The 20,539-nt window shown below is 44.0% G+C and overlaps 1 protein-coding gene across 1 annotated transcript in view; it reads right to left on the reverse strand.

Annotated features, from left to right (window-relative positions):
* Window positions 1–20,539, reverse strand: part of SHISA6 (shisa family member 6) — a 247,855-nt gene that overhangs the window by 21,528 nt on the left and 205,788 nt on the right. Inside the window, exon 4 of the mRNA XM_035561924.1 lies at window positions 1,183–1,245. Within this exon, the coding sequence (XP_035417817.1) occupies window positions 1,183–1,245 (63 nt within the window). The remainder of the gene's footprint in view (window positions 1–1,182; window positions 1,246–20,539) is intronic.

Genomic DNA, 20,539 nt, shown 5'->3' on the forward strand with positions numbered 1-20,539 from the left:
AAATATTTCTACGTTACTGCAAGATCTAAAGCTGATGTTTCCCCTGTGTTCTTTGGGAGATGGGAAGAAAAAAAATATTAGTCTTACATCTGAAAGTAATATGCAGACTGAGCAGCAGCAAGACCCACCCAGTAGGAAGGGGAAACACCAAAGCTTTGAAGACACTTTTTTAGGTCTCCCACCCTTTTTTACAACAAAGTGTGGAAGTTCCTATTCAAGCACACACAACTTTCACAATAAATCAGTTCCCTAGTATTTGTCAAGATGAAGTTACAGAGTTAAAAACAAATAAACACAAAGAGTAACAAATACAGCAATTCAGAGCTACAGGTAGAGAGAACCAATACATATTAGGATGAGATCTACTCATCATTTACTTGTTTCTCAGCAGAGAGGAGGTTCCAACTGCGAGTGCTGGAGGAATATCTCACATTCACAGGGTGAAGGGTGCAGGGAAAAACAAGGAGGAGACCCAGACAAGGCACCAGGTGAATACGGAAGAAAGCACAGAGGGCTGGGGTGCACTCAGAAGTTGCACTGATTACACAGCGGCAGGGGGGACCAGCAACTGGTTTGGGTTTGGATGGAGCCAGGAAGAGGCAGATGGTTTGACTGGGTGGTCTGTGATTGCTGCGATGCTGGAAGGGACATGCTGCCCACACCTGACTGCTAATCTTGAGCCAAGGCAATCAAAGCAAGGAGGGAGCTAAGGTAGAGCTAACCCAAATTCTGGCCACATATTATGATACCAAAATCATGCCAGCTTAAAAGCCCTTACCCCATATTCACTGTCCTTCTAACCTATCTTAAAAAAAATGCACAAGCAGCACTATGAGTTGAGGGGCTTGGCTGACAAGATGGACTTTTCTTTGGTTATCATTTTTACTGTTTTGGATGGTTAAATCTCACAGAACTTTGCTGATGTGATAGTGAGAAAGGAACAACCAGGCAAGGGGAACCACAAGGTTGATAGGTAAAGCTATAAAAGATTGGGCCATATTTAATTGTGTGCACTAATGTAAAATATGGTCCTATGTTTAATGTTAATGGAATCCATCATTCATGCATCATTGCCATAGGAACCATTCCATTAACATGAAACATACTTTGATACCAGTAAATGTTACTGGCTGGCAGAGGAAAGTTACAACAAGTGTAATTTTGCTCTTTGTTTTCTCTTACCATGTGTAGGTGTCTGGGTGGCACTGTTTAGTATCAGTTGATTATAATTTTGTTCTTGGTCATCTGAAATTCACAGAAAAAAAAAAGATCCCTTTAAGAAACAGCTTAGCAAACCCACTGATCTACAGATGATAATTACAGCTCACAGTATTCACAGGAAATCTCAGCATGATTAAAGAAAGAAGAAAATGCTTAAGAAAGCAGAAGTTTCTGTTATGTAGTTCACTTAAAATTCCAGATGCAAGAAGAACATGATAAAGGCAAACTGCTCCCCTTCTGCTGAGCCTGCAAATTAGAGTTGTCTGTAAAGGTACGAAGCATGCCTAGCCAGGAACAAACCAACACCAGTGGTGCCTTCCTGGGAGCTGCTGGAACCTCACAGCCCCAGCTCCACTCCTCCTTCTCCATCCCACATGGAGCTTTCCAGGACATTATCCCCAGCTACGCAGGTAACAGACTCTCCCACTGAGACCACAACCTTACATGACAGCGATGTCACATTGAGTCTAGGGAAGGATCAAGTAAGGAGCTTCATAAATGCAGGAGGAAGAGTTCAACAGCTGCACCTGAGCTGCAGCTCTCTCTCCCCTGAGAGCTGAGACTACCACAAGACCTGGTGGATTCATATTAAATGCACCATGCCGAAAAGTAGGAGGGGAGCAGTCAAAGGCAGATTGACTGCTACCTTTGTGATTAGTAACTGTCCTCTGGGTTGGAAAACTTTCTTTTCTCTGTCTCACTGTAACAAAAAACATTAGACAAGTGACTGCTGATTGACTTCTGTCATCTTTATTTTCCAGAAAAACATTCAATAAGGAATTACCTGTCTTTGTCCAGTACTTTTTTGTTTGGTATGGGGATTGTATTAAAGTAGGGGGAGAAGATTTCAAGGATTTTACATCTCATGCCTAATGTCTAATTTGCTATTCTTAAGAACCTCTCATGGATATTTCTCTCTGTCCCTAGGAGATCTGTTTCATAGTAACTTTCTTACTGCTTTTTTAGACCACCTTTTTTTACTGCTTCTTCCTGTTTACCAGGAACATGGAGAAAATCCCTGTTCTTTCTGCAATAGTTTTTTTATGGCAAAGTTGTTATTTTGTGTTCCCTTAACTTTACTCTTCAAGCTAAATGACATAATTTCCTGTACACTTCCCTATAAAGCCTGTTTTGCCTTTGTTTTCATCCTAGTGTCCTGCATGCTTTACGATTAAACTAAATCCTTCTCCAGCCTGGTACCCAGTCTGGGACATGTTTGCAGGAGGAGACCGTACTAGTACAAAGTGGAGTGTGTGGATTTTTCTAAGTGCTCTACTCTTGTTCACACAAACTTGCACGATATTTTCCTTTTCCATAATGATGTAAAATTCCTGGTTCATATCAAGTTTATGATTCATTATGTTTTTCCTGCTTTTCAAAAGAACTGCAACTTGTCCATTTGTTCAACATATACAAAGTTTTTTAGTATTCTTGTTTCAGTCCAATGCATAGCATTTTTCTCCATTTAATCAGTTTATTTTCAGTCTATTTCTTGAATTTTTTAAAGAGTATTTTAAATTCCAGTCCCATCTTCTAATAGACTTATGGTCATCCAAGCTTCATATCATCTGTCAATTTAATAAGCAAATTCCTTTTCCACCAGTAACAAAAAGACTGAATGCGGAAATATATCAGTTCATCTTTCTACTGATATTTACTCACTTTTTATGGTTAGTCAGCCATTATGGCATCTACCCTATCGAGGTTCATTAGCACCATGTTTCTCAAATTAGTCTCATTACTTTCCCACAAACTACTGAAAACCTAGCTAAAGTCTTGGTCCCTCATACAAGCTATTTCTCCCTGGATAAAAAAGCACATTAAAAACAATAATAATTAAAAGAACAGCTTGACACGATTCGTTTGCTACTTTATCTCACTGGAAATTCATCTTCTTGCACAACATGCTGAGTGTCTGTGTACAGCCAGGATTAAAACCAGAGGTTATTTTATTTTTATTTTTTTTTGGATGTCAACAGACTAGGCACCTTAACTTACTTAGCATCTCCATCTAGAAAATAGATACTTATCAAATACACAGCCAATGAAGGTTAGAAAGCTTATTAGCCTGGCTACCAGTATGTTATGAGCAAACCTTGAAAGGAGGTCAGGTTCCCACAGGCATCTAAAGTAAGCGGCCGACAGGTCTCCTAAGATAGAATTTTCCTTTGGATCTTCAATTGTTGGTTACTTTTAGCAAGCAAAAATCCTGCAGTCATTACTTGTGATTTTGTTTCTGTTCCTCCATACTGTCTCATTTCACTGTAATGTGAGAACAGGATCAGAAGATGAACAGTATAAATTTAACTCTTTGATATTTCTGGAATCCCTCTCAGTCTGGAGGGACTTTCAGAGGTTTGGGATCAGCTAGGACACTTGTCATCCAGTTTCCAGCAAGTATGGCACAGAATTCTGCTCACTAATTTCTACATTATGTTTTAATATTTTCTGGAGTTCAAACAGACGTTTTTGGTAATACAGTTTTAAAAGACTTTACATGATGGTAAGTCTGACACATACTTAAAAGAAATAACTGCAGTATTTTTAGACTTTGCTACCAAAAAACATTATATACTTAAGTTCTCAATCATCTGTCTTCAACTCCTATTAGATCTTTCATACTTTTTGGCCAGAGTAAGAAAACAATTTATTATTAGAAAACTCCTCCAAAAGTAGATATTTCTAGATCATGAGACTTGTCAATCAGCAACTTGATTATTCTCTTAGATGGTCTAAATATTTTGTGCTTTTGAAAAGTTTTAGAGATAAGGTCTGGGCCAGACTTCAATTATATTCAGTTCATGACACTGTCAGGCACAAATGTGTTCTGGATATTGCCATTTGAGTGGTGTTCAGTCAATACAGCCAGCAGCTGGGTTGCTGAGACTGCCAGATACAGAATTTAGAGCAGCCTCCTCTATGAAGAATTTGTAGGGTCTTTGGTTGCAAAGGCAGCCATTCTCCTCAGTGTGCATCGGGGTGTCTGTGCACTGAGAGCAACTGCTTCTCTCTTACAGCTGTTTTTCTGTTCCTGAGTTCATAGAATCACAGAACTGCTGAGACTAGAGACACCTCTGGAGATCATCTGGTCCAACCGCCTAATCAAAGCAGGGTCAGCTAGAGCAGCATTGGCCAGCATTTGGATTTTGAATATCTCCACTGATGGAAAGTACTTCCAGTGTTCCACCACCATCATAGTAAGAAAGTTTTTTCTTAAATTTAATTGGAATTTTCCGTATTCCAGTTTGTGACCATTGCCTCTTGTCCTATCAGTGGGCACCAGTGAAAGAACTTGGCTGTTTTCTTTATTTGTCCCATCAGGTATCAATACACATTGATTAGATCCTCCCCAAGACTTCTTTTCTCCTGACTGAACAGTCTGAGCTCTCTCAGTCTCTTCCCATATAGCAGATGCTCCAATTTCTTAAACATCTTTGGGGTCCTGCTCTGAAGCCTCTCTAGAATCTCTCTCTCTACCCTGTGCTGGGGACCCCAACACTGGACCCAGCACTCCAGATGTGTCTCGCCAGTGCTGAGCAGAGGGGCAGGATCACCCACCTCGACTTGCTGTCAGTGCTTCTCCTAACGCCACCCAGGATGCTGGTGGCCTTCTTTGCCACAAGAGTGCATCATGGGATCATGTTCAACTTGTTATTCTTTATGTATTTTATCAGTTATTTCATCCACCATTTATTACTTTATTTACAAATTATTAAATCTATTTTTGAAAGGTGCAAACTAGGTAATGAGTAATGAGCCTATTGTATTTTATGATGACCTTATCCTTGACATTTTCACCCGGTAACTTCACTGAGCATGAAAATTTCTACACAGCCATTTCTCTCCTTAAAAAGTGAGAAATTTCCCCAGGAGGTCTCCATACTTCCATGTGCTTTGTATAGCAGCCTGTGGTACCTATGCTAGTTCTTCTGGGTTTCAGCCAGGCGTAGGCTGCAGTTATGCAGCGTAGTTAAGGACAGCAAGGACTTCCAGCGTGGCTATGGCAAAGCTATTTTTCAAATCAAATTGCTAAAAACATCCAAAGATACAAACTGTTTGTCCTATTCTCTACTAATGCTGCTCACACTAAAGGAGTTGACAGATAAAAGGCTACACAGAGATGATGGAGACATGCATGTGAAATGTGAGCATTTAAAACAGTAACTGGCAAAACTTTAGCACATTAACTGTTCCAGAAGGGAAACAACAGTTTTCTCTCTCCTCGAGACACAGAGTACTCCAAAGCAGTGACTTGCTCTGGCAACCTCACTGCTGGGGCAAGATATCTCTTCACTGAGGACAGTATGACTATATCAGCATGAGTAGGAGCCATGGTCTTGTGACTCAGCTTTCCATTTCACCCTAATTCCCCTCCCTTCCCTTCCCTTCCCTTCCCTTCCCTTCCCTTCCCTTCCCTTCCCTTCCCTTCCCTTCCCTTCCCTTCCCTTCCCTTCCCTTCCCTTCCCTTCCCTTCCCTTCCCTTCCCTTCCCTTCCCTTCCCTTCCCTTCCCTTCCCTTCCCTTCCCTTCCCTTCCCTTCCCTTCCCTTCCCTTCCCTTCCCTTCCCTTCCCTTCCCTTCCCTTCCCTTCCCTTCCCTTCCCTTCCCCTCCCTTCGTCTTTCCTCTGAAAAATCTCACATGCTCTTAGGTTACCGTTTAAGAAATGGCATCCAGAATAGTCATAGCCTGAATTATTGTCATTTTCATGTGGCTGAGCTAATCAGGCATCTGAATGCAGTACTGGTCTTCATTTACAGTTTCTGTAGCCTATTGTAAACACTTTCTAAGCAATAAAATGCTTTAAAATGATGGCTGAGCCTTCCTACACCTCTTCAGGTTTAACAAGATAATGCTGTTAATTGTGAAGTGCCAGTTAGGCAGAAGCATATCTATTGTACAGACAAGGATCTGAGTTCAAAGCTATTTACTAGGAAACTCCATTAGGGAAATAAAGGATTCATAGTGCTCTGAATTGCCAGACCACAATGCAAAATTTCTGAGCACAGCTGGAGGAGTGATCAGATACAATAACCAGCAGAAAGAAAGAGGCATTTTACAGTGGGAAAGAAAACCTGTGGTCCCAGAGCCTTGGGAATCCAGGAGAAGCCCCATGGACAGACGGGGCTGTAAGGGCTTCAGGTTTCTTTGCAAAGGAAATGGGCTCATGCAGTTAGGACAGAGCAAAATGCTGCATCCCACAAGACTGTGTCTGTGGTCTACACGTGAATCCTATAACTGCTGCTCTGGGAACTAGAAGCCATGTGGGGATGGGGCTGTGATGGGCGCGTTAATGACAGGAGAAGGGAAGATGGAGCGGGAGGGATGGGATGCTGGGCCTGCATGAGGGATGGTGCAGGAGAAGTGTGGCACAGGTCAAGAGAAAGCTGTGTCCCTCCAGGGTGAGGAAAAGACCAAGTCTTTAGGAGGGAGAAAGAGAAGTCTGCAGGTGCCAGGGGACGAGGGCCTGTCTAGGTGGCCTGGCTGCCTTGCTCAGGTGGCCCTTCTGCTGCAGGTACCAGCCTGTCCGAGCCCTCCAGAAGGCTTAATGCTACCACGTAGGACCCAGTCGTAAGCACCTGCATTAACTTAGACAACCATGGGACCAGCCCCAAAGCAGCCTGCCCTGACATCTCCTGGCTGGTCATGTCCCTGCAGGAGGCCCTTTGCAGCCGCCCCAGGGAAGTGGCCCCACTGACAACACAACGTGCACGGCATGTCTAGCCCCAAGCCGTGCTGCCCACCTCACACCCCTGCCACCACTAGTGCCAGCACTGCTGGGGACAGGCCCCAGCACCCAAATTCTGCCCGTGGCAGTGACATCTTGGACGCTGAAAAGGGGACAGCTTCTTCCGAGGCAGGCCGTCATTCAGTGCTGAGGGCATCAGATAATCTTGTGCACTGTCACCAAGCTCTCGTTGTCTCTTCTCGTCCTCCCTTCCTCCTGTTTCTCCAGGTCTCCCCATGGAGGTGACACTGAGGTGGGCTGGCAGCCCCCCGTGGCCAGGCCAGGTGTCTCCTGCAGGAAGGGGGTTTCTGCTGGGCTTGGAGTCAGGCCTCAGAGAGGTGTGGGTATGGGCACGTGAGAGGGGTTCAGGTGCTCCCCAGACTTCCCCAAGATCCTTTCCTCAGTGTCCCGAGCCAGCATCTCCAGATGGAGAGGAGAGATCTCTCAATTAATAATCTCCCAGATTTTGCTGAGAGTGCATTGCATTTTTTAAAAGACTTAGTCTGGTGTCAGCTGTGGCATCCAATGATTGATTTTAAGAAACGTAAATGTCTTCTTTACTGTGGATGATAAAACACAAAGCTGTAATTTTCCCACTGAATATGCAGAATGCTTTATGGTCACCAAAACAACAAAAAAAGTAGCTGAGCGACTTTAGCGATGGGACAATACGAACTCCCTCAGATATCTCTGGGCAATGGGCATTGTAAGTGCCTAGAGCAGATCAGGATCAGACTCCTGGGGACCTGAGAGCATCTCTAATGGGCATGTGAAATCAGAGCACCCTGGGTCAGCTCCAGGGGTGGGATGGACTGAACAGCCCCTCACACCCTTCTTCTCAGAGGTGGGTCTTCATCTGCGGAGGTATTGATCTCAGCATTGAGAGGATCTCTTCTTCCTGTGGTCAGGGTTGACAGCTCTAATTTGCAGCATAAATCGCAAAGTCAATTGTCTGCCTCAGGGTGTAAAACTCTGAGTAACTGGTGAAGAAAACTTTAAATATACCCCAAAGAATTCCCCTTGCACTTCTTATCCATGAGATGCTCTTAAGAAACAATTCTTTTTGTGTAAGGACCTCTGTGTAAGTAACCTTTCCTTTGCTACTTTGTTTTACTCTACTCTAGGGTATATTTTTTTCAGTCTCAGGGATTTTATATGTGTTTATTGTTAATAAAAACTTGATTTATTGTGATCTCCAATGGAAAAAATAGCAAGTGTCAGAATACGGAAAGAAATTGCTGTATTTTCTGGTCTGTCTTCCCTAATAAAGTCCCTTATAAAAACAGCAAAGAAAGGATATTTTTAATATATGCCAGCTATATAACAGATATATGATAGCTCTGAAAGTCATGCAATAATTTGTGTTAGTTTTGCAGTAGTTATTAAAGCAATGGGAACTGCTCTGAAATCTATATTTGACAGGACCAAAGAAATGGACTCAACAGAAGCCATTGCCCTATGAAATACACTTTCTTGCCTTCTGCCCCTCTGGTCTTTTCAGCAGCCTCAGCATTTGCCTACCTTCAACCTTATTCTCCAGCTGAGATATTCAGCAAAAGACATAACAAGCAGTTTATTTTTCTGATGACAAGCTAACTGTTTGCCATCTGCATTAGTGAAATGAAAAACCCCTTCAAGAGCTAATCTTCCAGAGTACTTAAATGCAGCAAAAGACTACGGGCTTTAGGAACTGAAAGAGATGGAGACCCCCAAGGCAACGAAGAAAGCAGACCAAGAAGTGATGATGAGAATGTAAGTACCTGTGGCACAAAGCTACCAGTTTATCATCTGCCTGTCCCCACTGGGCATTTTTTTTTCCACAATTTGTGGTCCAGGGGGTACCTCCTGAACATCCTTCAACTGCTGCCGTGCTGGTCAGGCAAAGCTGAGCAGCGTGCCTGGGTGAGGAGAGAAGACAGCGACCCTTCTGTACAGGAGGCCTTCTCCCATCAGTTCAGATCAGACAGGGTGGTGGCAGAGGGCATCTCTCAGCACTGGGGACTGTCCCAGGGAGCTGGGGGAGGCTGAGCCCTTGGTCTCCTCCCAAGGGAGACTTGCCCAGCCAGGACTCTGTGGTGCCTTACCCAGGGTGACGAGCATACAGATGCTAAGCCTAATACTCATTAAAACCCAGCTGTCTTTCATGTACATTAGCCAATAACTAATTACTTTATACTTTTATGCTACGGATATCCAGCTTGCAGAGTGTTTCTGCACCTGGCTAACGATACCCAAACTGACACCCAAAAAAGGGACTGTAGCAATGGACACAAGAGTCAAAAACAAAAATTAAGCTACTAGTGAACTCAGAACATCAGTCATTAAAGGGACTGGAGATACCAGATTAAAGGCTGTCCACAAACCTTTAATTTGATATTCATTAAGTCAGGTTTTTGTTCCACCATTCCAGCCTATTTTTCAACTGTAATCCTATGACTCATTCATTGAACAGGATGCTCAGGGAATAAGGCAGCTATTCAAGAGTTATTTTAATCCTCATTAAGTGGTGAATGGCCCTATTCTTTAGTATCCCACGCCATCCAAATACTGCACTGATTATGGAACTGTTATTTTCCATACAGGCTTCCCTCTAGTTCTCATCTAAGTCTCACAAATGGTTTCTACACTCTCATTGCAGGTAGGGTGGGCTCTGTTAGCCCCAGATTTAAGCTGAGCAAGAGAGCAATTGTACCTGCATCTGCAAGATTTTATTACTTTGAGGAACCCCCATGGAACAGACAGGTCAAATTTTGCAGATCGTACTGGGGATTTTTATTAGGATTTTGCAAGCATAACTAAGATGCTAATTAATCATACCACTTTTGTGAGGAAGGTAAGGCAGGTGCAACCATTTCTGGTTTATGCGTGAGGAAAATGAAGAATGCAGGTGAAAGCACTTCCTGAGGCCATGCAGCAGCACAGGGAGGATGGAGAAGCTGGAAATGCTCCCCCAACCCCAGCCCCGTCCCAGGCTGGTTACTCTCCTCCCCGAGCCCCATCATCACGGTGGTGAGAGCACATCCCGCTAGTTATGGCTGTGGAAGCTTGATGGAGCTCAGCACCTCTGAAAATCTTCTTGCAGGTGTTGGAAACTTCAGCAACGAGAAACCAAAGTGACGTTCAAAGGCTCTGATTAACTGAATGGCTCAGCTTCCTCCAGGCTGCTCCCAGGAGGCAGGCCCACATTGGCAGAGCCTCCCCAGCATCCTCTGACAGAAGGTCACCTCCTGCCTGCCCCCTCAGCAGCATCTCTGAGGGCACCAGGAGTCCTTGCTGCCAGCCCGGCTCTGTGGTTAGCGCACATAGCAAGGTCAGGCAGCAGGTGAGTGTTTCTCACTCCTCAGGCTGCTTCAGAGTTGCCAGCAGGATTTGTGCAGTGGTTTGACTGCAGCCTCCCCACTGGTGTCAAGAGAGAAGCCAGCCAAGTGCTTAGCCTGCCCAGTTGTCAGGTGGTGCCTGCTTCTCACGTCTTGGTGCTCCTGCTCCACTATATGGTGGAGACTAATGCCCAGAGCTACCCTATCCAAACAGAGCTCAAGGCAGATATTTCTTCTGGATAAAAAAAATCCATCATGTGCGTAAAGACTGTATGAGCTAAGATTTCACAGGAAACTTCAACTTGGTCATTAGCTACTTTTTGACCTCTTGTTTTTGCAATGGAAGTTGAAGTCTTTTGAAATTGAAATTACTTTTATGTGGACGTATGAAGAGTCTAGTCTAACGAGTGAAGGAAAGAAATGGCAGAACCCAGGTCAACCCAGATGAAGTACTGGTTGTAACAGAGCAAGTTACTGATGGGAAGCTAAGATTCTACTGTTGGGCTGGTTACAGTTTCTTATCAGCAGGTTTTTTATGTAAGTGTGTATGTATCTCTACAGGGACATAATGTGAGAGTGCATATGCTTTATACATATACCTGTATAAACCACCTATGATGGGTTTTGCCCCATGCTCAGTGCACAGCCCAAACTGGAAGACTCAAACACCTGTAAGTACCAGAACTATCTTCCCAGAAGGATCTTATTTTGGCTACTGAAGATCACATATTGCAGCTTTAATCTTTTATGTCTGACTTTCTATGCACACTTCTGGAGCCTGTCAGCATTGGCAGGAATAGTTGATTGCATGGGGGGAGCTGAGGGTAAAATGTATTAGAAATGCATGATTCAAAGGCAGATGGGTGCAATCATCCAGTCTGGAGGCTGAAGTGCTTGGACAACCGTGGTTAGAGGTGGTCCTCATGCAGAATAATGAAGCATATGTGGGGACAGGGGACATCTCACTTCCTTTGAAATGTTCTCCTTTCCTTGGCTTTGTGACAGGTAGGGCTGTGTATGGAAGCCGTAACTGCTTCACTATAATGGGTATTGTTCATTCATTACTTTAAGGTTACAGGAGATGGAGGCTTAAATGAACAGTAAGATATCAAGGAGGAGGCAAACATAGAGCTGCAGATGGAAGATACCTAGCTGCATTGAGCTCTGAAGTTCTGGAGTGTCAGTCTGACCACTTGAGAAAAATCACACAGCCTGTTAGATACACCAAAAACAGGTGGAAGATAATCCCTTGTGGAAAATGATCCTTCTCCCACAAACATCTGAGCAAACAATGGTAATGTGAGAAGGACTGTCTCATACAATGGAGCTTCAAGTTTGCTCACAAAAACATCTGTCTTTGTTGAAAGCACTCAGAACTCACACTCTCATTCACAGTAGAGTTTCTTCCTCCTACACGTGTCTTAAATCTAGTGATGCAACACATACCATGAAAGCTATACCCACCCCTGAACTTCCTACACACAAGTACATCTCTCCTTCATGGTGCATTTGTGTAGATATTCACTGACTCTTTCAAAATCATCAGTGCCAAACTGCAAAAGAAAACTCTCTGGAAGTCCTCTCTACGAGGAAAACACAACTTTTGTTTTTAAGCAACTAGAGTTAAAAAATACACCTACAGAAAAAGAAAACTACAAAAAAATATTTCCCGATCTTGGCTAAAATGATATTTTAAAAGAACAACACTGTGTTGAAGATAAAGGTTATACAGTTTCAAATATCCCTCTCCAAGGAAACAGATACCTTTTGAAGCATCTTTGGAGAAAGCTGTTTTCTTGATGAAGAAATGTTTTTCCTCCAGGTACACAATGGAATATAAGATCTATCAAATAGTGCAGCTTTTTCCAATGCTAACTAGACTCACTAGCAGGAGACTCTGGAAAAGAAATCTGTCCTGCGTAGGAATTTTTCAGCAGCCATGCCTCTGTGTTTAGAAAGCAATAGTGACAATAAGCCCCCCCAAAATGGGGACGTTTGAACTCACAATTAATCTAGAGTTTAAAATCTCTCCGTAGCATTTCAGACTTCATTTGCTCTGATTTTCTTTGATTTTATTTATTTGTTTATTTATTGTATATTTAAGGCTGCCATTTCTTGCATGTTCCAGCATAAATCAGGAAAAAGAAATGGGGAAATTAACATAAGAAATCCAGATGAAAAGAAAGAGAACAGGGACCTTCTTTCTGGGACAGAAAGCTCTGCACGGCTGGAGGGAAACTGCACTGTACAAACTTAGCTGGTGTTGACAGTCAGTGCCTGGGATCTCTTCTGCATTTGAGAACTTCTCACCGACTCTCCAAACACAAAGTAATTAGATAAATATGGACTGGGTTTCTCAAAAATCAAACAGCTGAGCAGGCTGCATGACTAACATTAGATAGCAATGCAAAAACAGCATCTGGGGGGAGCAGTCCTGGATGCTAACCTTTGGAAACACATCTAAAATACACAGATCACAGTGAAAACATATGGTCAGATAGAAAAAAAAAAAAGAAAAAAAAAAGTGTCCTTTAAAGGGCATTTCTGAAGATGAAGTTGATTTTAGAGGATATAAATAGTATGGGTCTCTAAAGCAGAATTAGTTAAATGCAATCTTATGTGGAACACAGCCAGCTATTGCACATTCAGAGTGGAGAAAGAATTATGCTAATACCTTCGGAAGAAATACATGGTTGTTTTTAACCCTATGGTATTGGCAGGAAAGAGAAGGAAAAGGAACACAAAGTCTTCCCCATGTTTTCCCTCTTTCATGAGGTATCAAGACAACCAAAAAGTGAGGATGAAATCACTACAGGAAGGGCTCTCCAGTGGGGTTGGACTGCACGCTCACTGTGAGAGCAGAAAGCCAAATACTCTCTTCAGTGCTGCGCCTTAGGGAACAGATCCGGGAAGCCTGACCCTCCCATCCTGCTCTCCCTTTATACAGAACATACAGACTACTTAGCAGAAAGCCAAAGCCAGAGGCCACCTTGCTTGTTACAGTCTGGGCATAATTCACTAGTGACAGCTTCCTGACAGACAAAAAAAAAACTTTATTTGGATTCCCATGCAACCAAGTGGGGTTTCCTGAAAACAGGTATGCAGTCAGTGATGCAGCCAATGCTCCACTGCACCAGTGTCCAGTGGCCCTGTGTCTTATGTCATGGGCTAGAAAAACAGAAACCCCACGAGATGCTCTAACACACCCTTGTGCTCTAACTCCCTGGGTCAGGTAGAAAAGCAAACACCAGTTTGGGGTTTAGCTCTCAGGAAAAAGGATTTAAAGAGCAGTGGAGCCAGGAGGCTGCTGGAGTTCAATGGCATCTGTAGCACCATGGGGCAGAGAAGAGAGCCAGCATGGTGGCTGGTGAATTTGCAGCGTGCCTAACCTCACATGCAAAAACACTCAGAAAATGAGGGGAAAAGGAACTTCTAGCTCTAGAAGTAAAAATCCACCCCACATAGGACTGTCTCCTGACTAGCCAGGCACAGAAAGGATAGTAACTAATTCAATTCCTTTATATAGAGTGAAATTGCAGATTGAAATTTTATCTCTAAGTGAATGTGACACTCAAACTGGGAGAAAACTCAAGGGAGGAAAACACCTCTTTATGGGTCCCTGAGCTTGGACTGGAGGCAGGGAACTCTTCTTGTAAAATCACTCATTATGTCCAGCCACCCAGATGGAAAACCAAAACAGACTGAAACTCCTTGAGAAAAATGCTCTTCCTCCAAGCCCAGATGTGAAGTCAGTTCATTTCCAGCATCTAATTAATTTCCTGGTCTGAGTTTTTATTTCCCCCTCAATAGCTTGGGGCAGGCACTTTTCCTGTTGCCTTAGAGGAAGATGCCCACAGACCACAGCGAGGAGGGTGGGTTGTGAGCTTGCACCAGAATGTGGGCATGGTCCTTCCAGCCTCCACTCTGGCTTGGGAGTGGGAAATGTACCTTCTTATAACCAAGATGATGTTAAAGGAAAGCAGATTCTTAACTCATCAACTGATTTTAAATCACACTGAAGACACAGAAATTCACTTGCTGTCAATCTGCCAGTGACACACAGTCGGCCTGAAGGTGCCTGGACAGTGAAGCAGGGACTTTCTCATTATATTGCACAGTTCTCTGCTAGGGGCCAGGAACAAGAACATTTGTGTCATGATTGTTTGAAGTTTTTTTCTTCCTTTTGCTGATTTCTGGCATTTTCAGCTCCCAGAAGCTGGACTTGTTTGCATGTTTGTTAACTGCTGAACATTGCTTTGGGCCAGCACTGTACAGACAATTAAGATCCTGATACAATCTAACACTGATCATATTCTTAACTTTAAGCATGTAAGTGAAGTCACTAGAGCTAATGAAACACTTAAAATGAACCATAGGCATAAGTGCTTTATTAAGGCAAAAAGAGAGTGGCACTATGTTAAAGAAGAACTAAAAGCTCTATTTAAATCCGTCCCTAATCCTAGCAGCAATTAAGCAGATGGTTAACTTTAAGCATCTGCTTAAGTCTAACTGGAGTCACATTGAATGGTGGCTTTCAAAATAGAACTCCTGTAGAAATATCTGTATATTCCAGCATCAAAATCTAGCTTTTTGCTATTAATTATCTGTTCTCTTCCTGCAGTGTTTCCATTCCATCAGATTGGATGTGGGAGAGGGTGACATGCACTCTTTGAAATAGCTGAGGACAGCTGTATTAACTCTGACCGCCAGCAGTACGACGTTCCTCCTATGAAGCACAGATCTTTGGATATTTTATGCATGCTTGTTATTTTAATTTTTAAAAAATAAATATTTAATTAAAAAGCCCTTTTCCATATGTTCTAATTAGAAATTTTCTGCTTGGCTTACTCAAAAACAGCTGAAATGATGACCTACTATTTTTTTCAATGATTATTATTATTTTTGGTATATTTGTAAGTCTCAGAGAGACTTAGATGTTGGGAAAATTGGATGATTAATGTTAAAGGGAAAAAAAGTCATTTAAAATGAGAAGATCTGGACGTGCTTCATAGAACTCGCTTTCCTTTTTGGGGAAGCAGGAAGTAGAAGCACAGAAGCAGGGGCTGAGTGCGAGCTCTGTGTACAGCCGGTATCAGCCTAACACAGAACTTAGAGTCCATCCAGTGCAGGAAACCTGCCTGGATTTCAGTGTACCAAATTGCTTGGCACACTGAAATATTTCTAAATAATGAATCTGTTTATACTGCCAGTAAGTTACAGAAGTCACCGTATTCTTAGTTTTGCTCAAATAAGTCTTACGTTTGGAAACCCTATTTTAACTACTGAAGTAATAGTTTTAAAACTAGCACTGATGTTATGATGAAATTGTTAGTTTGTCTTTACACTACATTTTTTGTGGCATCCTGGTATCTCTTTCCATAGAAGATGAGCATCATGTAAAACCAATGCTTTTTTTGTCAAACTATCCCAATTTTAGCAGAAGTGTAGTATTTTATCATAAGTATTTAAAGCCTCAGGTCCTTGCATCCTTTGATTAGATAGAAATTTCATATGTCTTTTCATTAAAAGATCATCTCCTCCTTGTTTGTTAAAGGCGAGGAAGCAATAGCACATTACTCCTTGAAGGCCCTGAAGGCAAACAAAAGAACTCAACTTTTATTTATTTTGAACCTGGGGTTTTTAATCCAACCTCAGATTTGTTTTCAGATCTCATTTGCAGTTTCTTTAACATGTGTGGATGTAATACTGAAAATCCCCTGATAACTTATGCAATATTTACTACATTTCTGCATTGAAACCTAGCAATATGGCAGAGTATAATATTTATAGCAGTATGAACTACTCTCCTGTAGGTAAAGCAATTTCTATCTATTTACTCATTCTCTGCCTTCCATGGGAATACTTATGTTAGCAAATTTGATGCTCAGCTATGCTTGCTGGAACATAGCTTTTTTATTGTTGTTTTATTTCATATCTGTACCAAGTTCACCAAGGCCAAGCAAAGCAGTTCTGTGGTCATATTAATTGGATGTAAGTGCACGATACTACTGAAGGAGGTGATCTTGCTCCTTCCTCAGCACTCAGCCACACAATTCTGCCTCTCTAGTGCCTGTGCTAGTGTATATATGATCTTGTATAATCTTGCAGGAAATCAATTTCCTGATCCCAGTTTCTGAACAAAAGTTGGAGGTAAGGCTGAGCAGCTGGAGATGGGAAAGAGGATGCTGCTGTGCCTCTCAGAGGCAAATGTTATTTCTGTCAGATTGGAGGGATCAGGGCACTGTGCCAAGGGACTGGTTTGCTCAGGTAATTCTGGACCAAATGTGAAGCTACTAGAGGAACAAAACTTCAATAAGCATGTGGTCCATGTCTTCAGAGTAAAGATCACAAATTTCAATTTCAATAAGAAAAATTATGTTTGTCCAAGCTAGACAGTTTTTCCAAGCCTCACATCTCCATTCTCTGGAGAACTGCAAATTCCGCTAGTTCAAATACTGCTCAAGGACCATCCTGTAACTAGGGAAAATCTGGCCTCAGCTGACCGAGGCATTTCAGATGAAATAGCATAGCCTGACTGAAGCCTTCTGAAGGTGGCAAGCAGTCCTGTCTGCAGCCTTTGGGTAAAATAACACTGAGACACAGGATGCCAAGCAATTAATTACACTATTTATTGTGTAGGTTGTCCTTGGAGAGCATGGACAGCAAAGAAGACAGAGAAAATGGGGAGAGAGCTGAACTATAAAAGTAGCCAAGCAAGCTCTGTTGGGATGGTAGGACTGGGAAAGTTCTGCTTTGTGGATGCAAAACCACACAGACCACATTGCCTCCATCAAGGGTAAGCCTCTCCATAGCATTCACTTAAAAATTTAGCATGCAGTGATTTAAGGGTGGAATTTAAGTGAAAGCACACTTGTCCAGAGTAATGCTGAGCAGACAGCTGGAGTGAAATTTATGTCCAAATGTGTCTGTCTCCCCTATGCAGGCCTGGGCTCCTTTCACAGTCTGCAGAGACAGGCCATGATTCTTCTTGTCTGAGATCCAAAGCAGATCACCAACTCAAGCTGTAGACATGCAGACATCTCTCCTTCTCCCTGTTGACTCTGAAAAACCACCAGCACTTTGGGGAAATCCCTGAACTGGTTTTCAGATTGAGAAGCTGGGAAAAGGAAGAGGAGGAGCTCCCTGAATAGCAAAGTGCTTCTTGCAGGATACAATTATAATGTGCAGGACTGAAGTCTCTACACAGAATTTTGAACAACCATTTTCAACCAGGAAATATAGAGCCAAACACTTTGTTGGTACTGCAGATCTTTGTTGAAGAGCAAACAATTACATGTCTTGAAAAACATGGGTGTGTGAAACAATTCTTAAAGGGAAAAGTGGGGTGCTCAGTGTAGGCAGTAAGAGGAGGGGGTGCCCTATGGGGACATCACTTTGGCACTGATCACATGCAGTATGTCATTTAACACATGTGCATGTGTTCCAGTACAGTCTGGATGACATTATCCTCTCTTTTGCACAGCTGTCCTTGTTATGAGCAATGCCTTCACAATTAGGTGGATGTCACTGAGGTACTGACACACAACTGGTATCAGAACCACGGGTCTACCAGACCTACTGTCAAGTCCCTCTGAGACTCTTCTCCCATCCCCTGGTCGACACGGTCCCCTTCTATCTCAGAGCTTGGAAATCTAGCTGCTTTCCTTCCACAAAACATTTGAAAGTCAGTGTGCTGGTTGGTCAGCATCACTTAACCTGGCATCTTCAGGAGACACCTGACTTCCTCACACCTGGTATTTTATGACACCAATTTAATGCTGTCAAAAACATTTTGTCCATGAGGCTAGCAGGGTGTCAAGTGCCTGCCAGATAAGCCCTCTTAAACGAACTGGTTAACAGCTAAGTTGGAAGCAACTTTCCTCCTGGCAGTTTCCTTTCTAAGGCTCTTTTCTGGAGCATTTCACTTTGGAAGAGATACATTTCTCCAAAATCAGGCTTGGGAAATTCTACCAAATGCAAACTTAGCCTCATTTCATGTGACCATTTTGCTACTTCATGCATGTGCTCTCCTCTCCTCAAACGACATTTTTGCTTAGTGTTGTATGTATTCATGCTGGTATCTTTTACACAGACCACCTTCAACTTCAGCTCTAAATGTAGGAAAAACAAATCCACTGGAGAAATACATCTCCTTGGAGAAGTGCTGGAGGTACTTCAACACACAAAGGATGAGAACCTGTCCTATGGTGACAATGTCTACCATTTATCTTGTGAAAGTCATTGACACGGTGAGAGTAAGAAAAGCAGAGCAGCCAGGGGTCAATGTGGATTCTCCCTGCTGAGAGAGAGCTGGTGGCACCACCAGCTCCTTCCCCCCTGCCTCCCTGCTGCTGGGCTGCTTCACACTGAGCCAGGGTTCAGAGAAACTGGAATGGGGCACAGATCGGCCAAAAATTTTCCTTTCAGAGCTGGGTGAGGCCCACAGTTTGGCTGACCATGGCTCTGTGCCAGCATTGCACAAAGAGGGTGGAAGGCAGGGCTGAGGCTGCACTTGTTGCGCTAGGCGTTGTGAACCCCTGGGCTGCAAATCCAGGCTGCGTGGAGCTCTGCAGGCCGAGATCAGCCCCTCCTCTAGAATGGGTGCCTTGATGCACTCGGCTGTCACAAACACAACACCTCGGCTGCGATCGTGTCCCACGGCCAGGTCTCAATGTGGCTGATGACACCTTTGCGGGCAGGGCAGCCCCAGTTCGGGCAGGGACCCAGCAGAGACGTGCCCACCAGACGCCAGCTCCTCCTGCCGCGTGCTGCACTCTGCCATGTGCCCCCGCTCGGCTGCTGGCTTAGGGCACGTGTCTGGGGAAAGGACTTGGCAATGCCATTCACTGGGTGTGCCATGGGGAAAAAAGGCCTTCTAAGGATCGTACAGAAGTAAATACTTGTTAAGAACTGCAAAATTGGCGGGCTGTTCCAGAGCTGAGCCAACATGTAGTACAGGGGGTGTAGCTGGGCTATCGGAGCCGGTCCCCACCTGCTCAGGAGTTTTCCTGGCTGGTTTTGGAGCAGGCTTTCAGCCCAGCTGCTGAGAGCAGCTTCAGTACAAACCCATGGTCACGTTCCTGGGACATTCACATGACACTACTGTGGCTACTTGTCACCCATAAAACTCACTGTGCTTTGCAAAGCAAACCAGGAGTCACTCCCCTGAGCTCAGCTGCAGGGTTACAGGTTCCTGGGGGTCAGTGGCGGGCCCCAGCGCTGAGTGCACTGAATGCCCTGCAGATGTTCCTCAGCTGCGCTCCAGGCAGAGCAGCCCCACAGCCCTCAGCTGCAGCCCCAGAAGCCAGGAGGGGACTGTGGCAGCCTGCAGAAAAGCAAACAGGGGGCTCTGAGGACAGGCCAACTGTATGAAGTTCAACAAGGCCAAGTGCTGGGTCCTGCACCTGGGGCGCAACAACCCCAAGCAGCGCTACAGGCTGGGAGATGAGTGGTTGGAAAGCTGCCTGGCAGAGAAGGACCTGGAAGTATTGGTTGATAGTTGGCTGAATATGAGCCAGCAGTGTGCTCAGGTAGCCAAGAAGGCCAACAGCATCCTGGCTTGTATAAGAAGCAGTGTGGCCAGCAGGTCTAGGGAAGTGATTGTCCCCCTTTACTTGGCTCTGGTGAGGCTGCACCTCGAGCACTGTGTTCAGTTTTGGGCCCCTCGCTACAGGAAGGACATTGAGGTGCTCGAGCAAGTCCACAGAAGGGCAACAAAGCTGGTGAGGGGACTGGAGAACAAGTCTTACGAGGAGCGGCTGAGGGAGCTGGGCTTGTTCAGCCTGGAGAAGAGGAGGCTCAGGGGCGACCTTATTGCACTCTACAGGTACTTTAAAGGAGGCTGTAGCGAGGTGGGGACTGGTCTATTCTCCCATGTGTCTGGTGACAGGATGAGGGGGAATGGGTTAAAGTTGCATCAGGGGAGGTTTAGGTCGGATATTAGGAAGAACTTCTTTACTGAAAGGGTTGTTAGGCATTGGAATGGGCTGACCAGGGAGGTGGTTGAATCACCATCCCTGGAGGTCTTTAAAAGACGTTTAGATGTAGAGTTTAGTGATATGGTCTAGTGGAGGACTTGTTAGTGTTAGGTCAGAGGTTGGACTAGGTGATCTTGGAGGTCTCTTCCAACCTGGGTGATTCTGTGATTCTGTGAACTCTCTCCTCACCACCTTCACCCCCCTGAAGCTCCTGGGACAGGCAGCCCTGCACCAGGCCCTGCTTTCATCTACATTTGGAGGAGAAAGCTCTGCACCCTGGTACACAGGAGCACAACTCAG

Source organism: Cygnus atratus, chromosome 18 (assembly GCF_013377495.2).
Source record: "Cygnus atratus isolate AKBS03 ecotype Queensland, Australia chromosome 18, CAtr_DNAZoo_HiC_assembly, whole genome shotgun sequence".
Taxonomy (NCBI): Eukaryota; Metazoa; Chordata; class Aves; order Anseriformes; family Anatidae; genus Cygnus; species Cygnus atratus.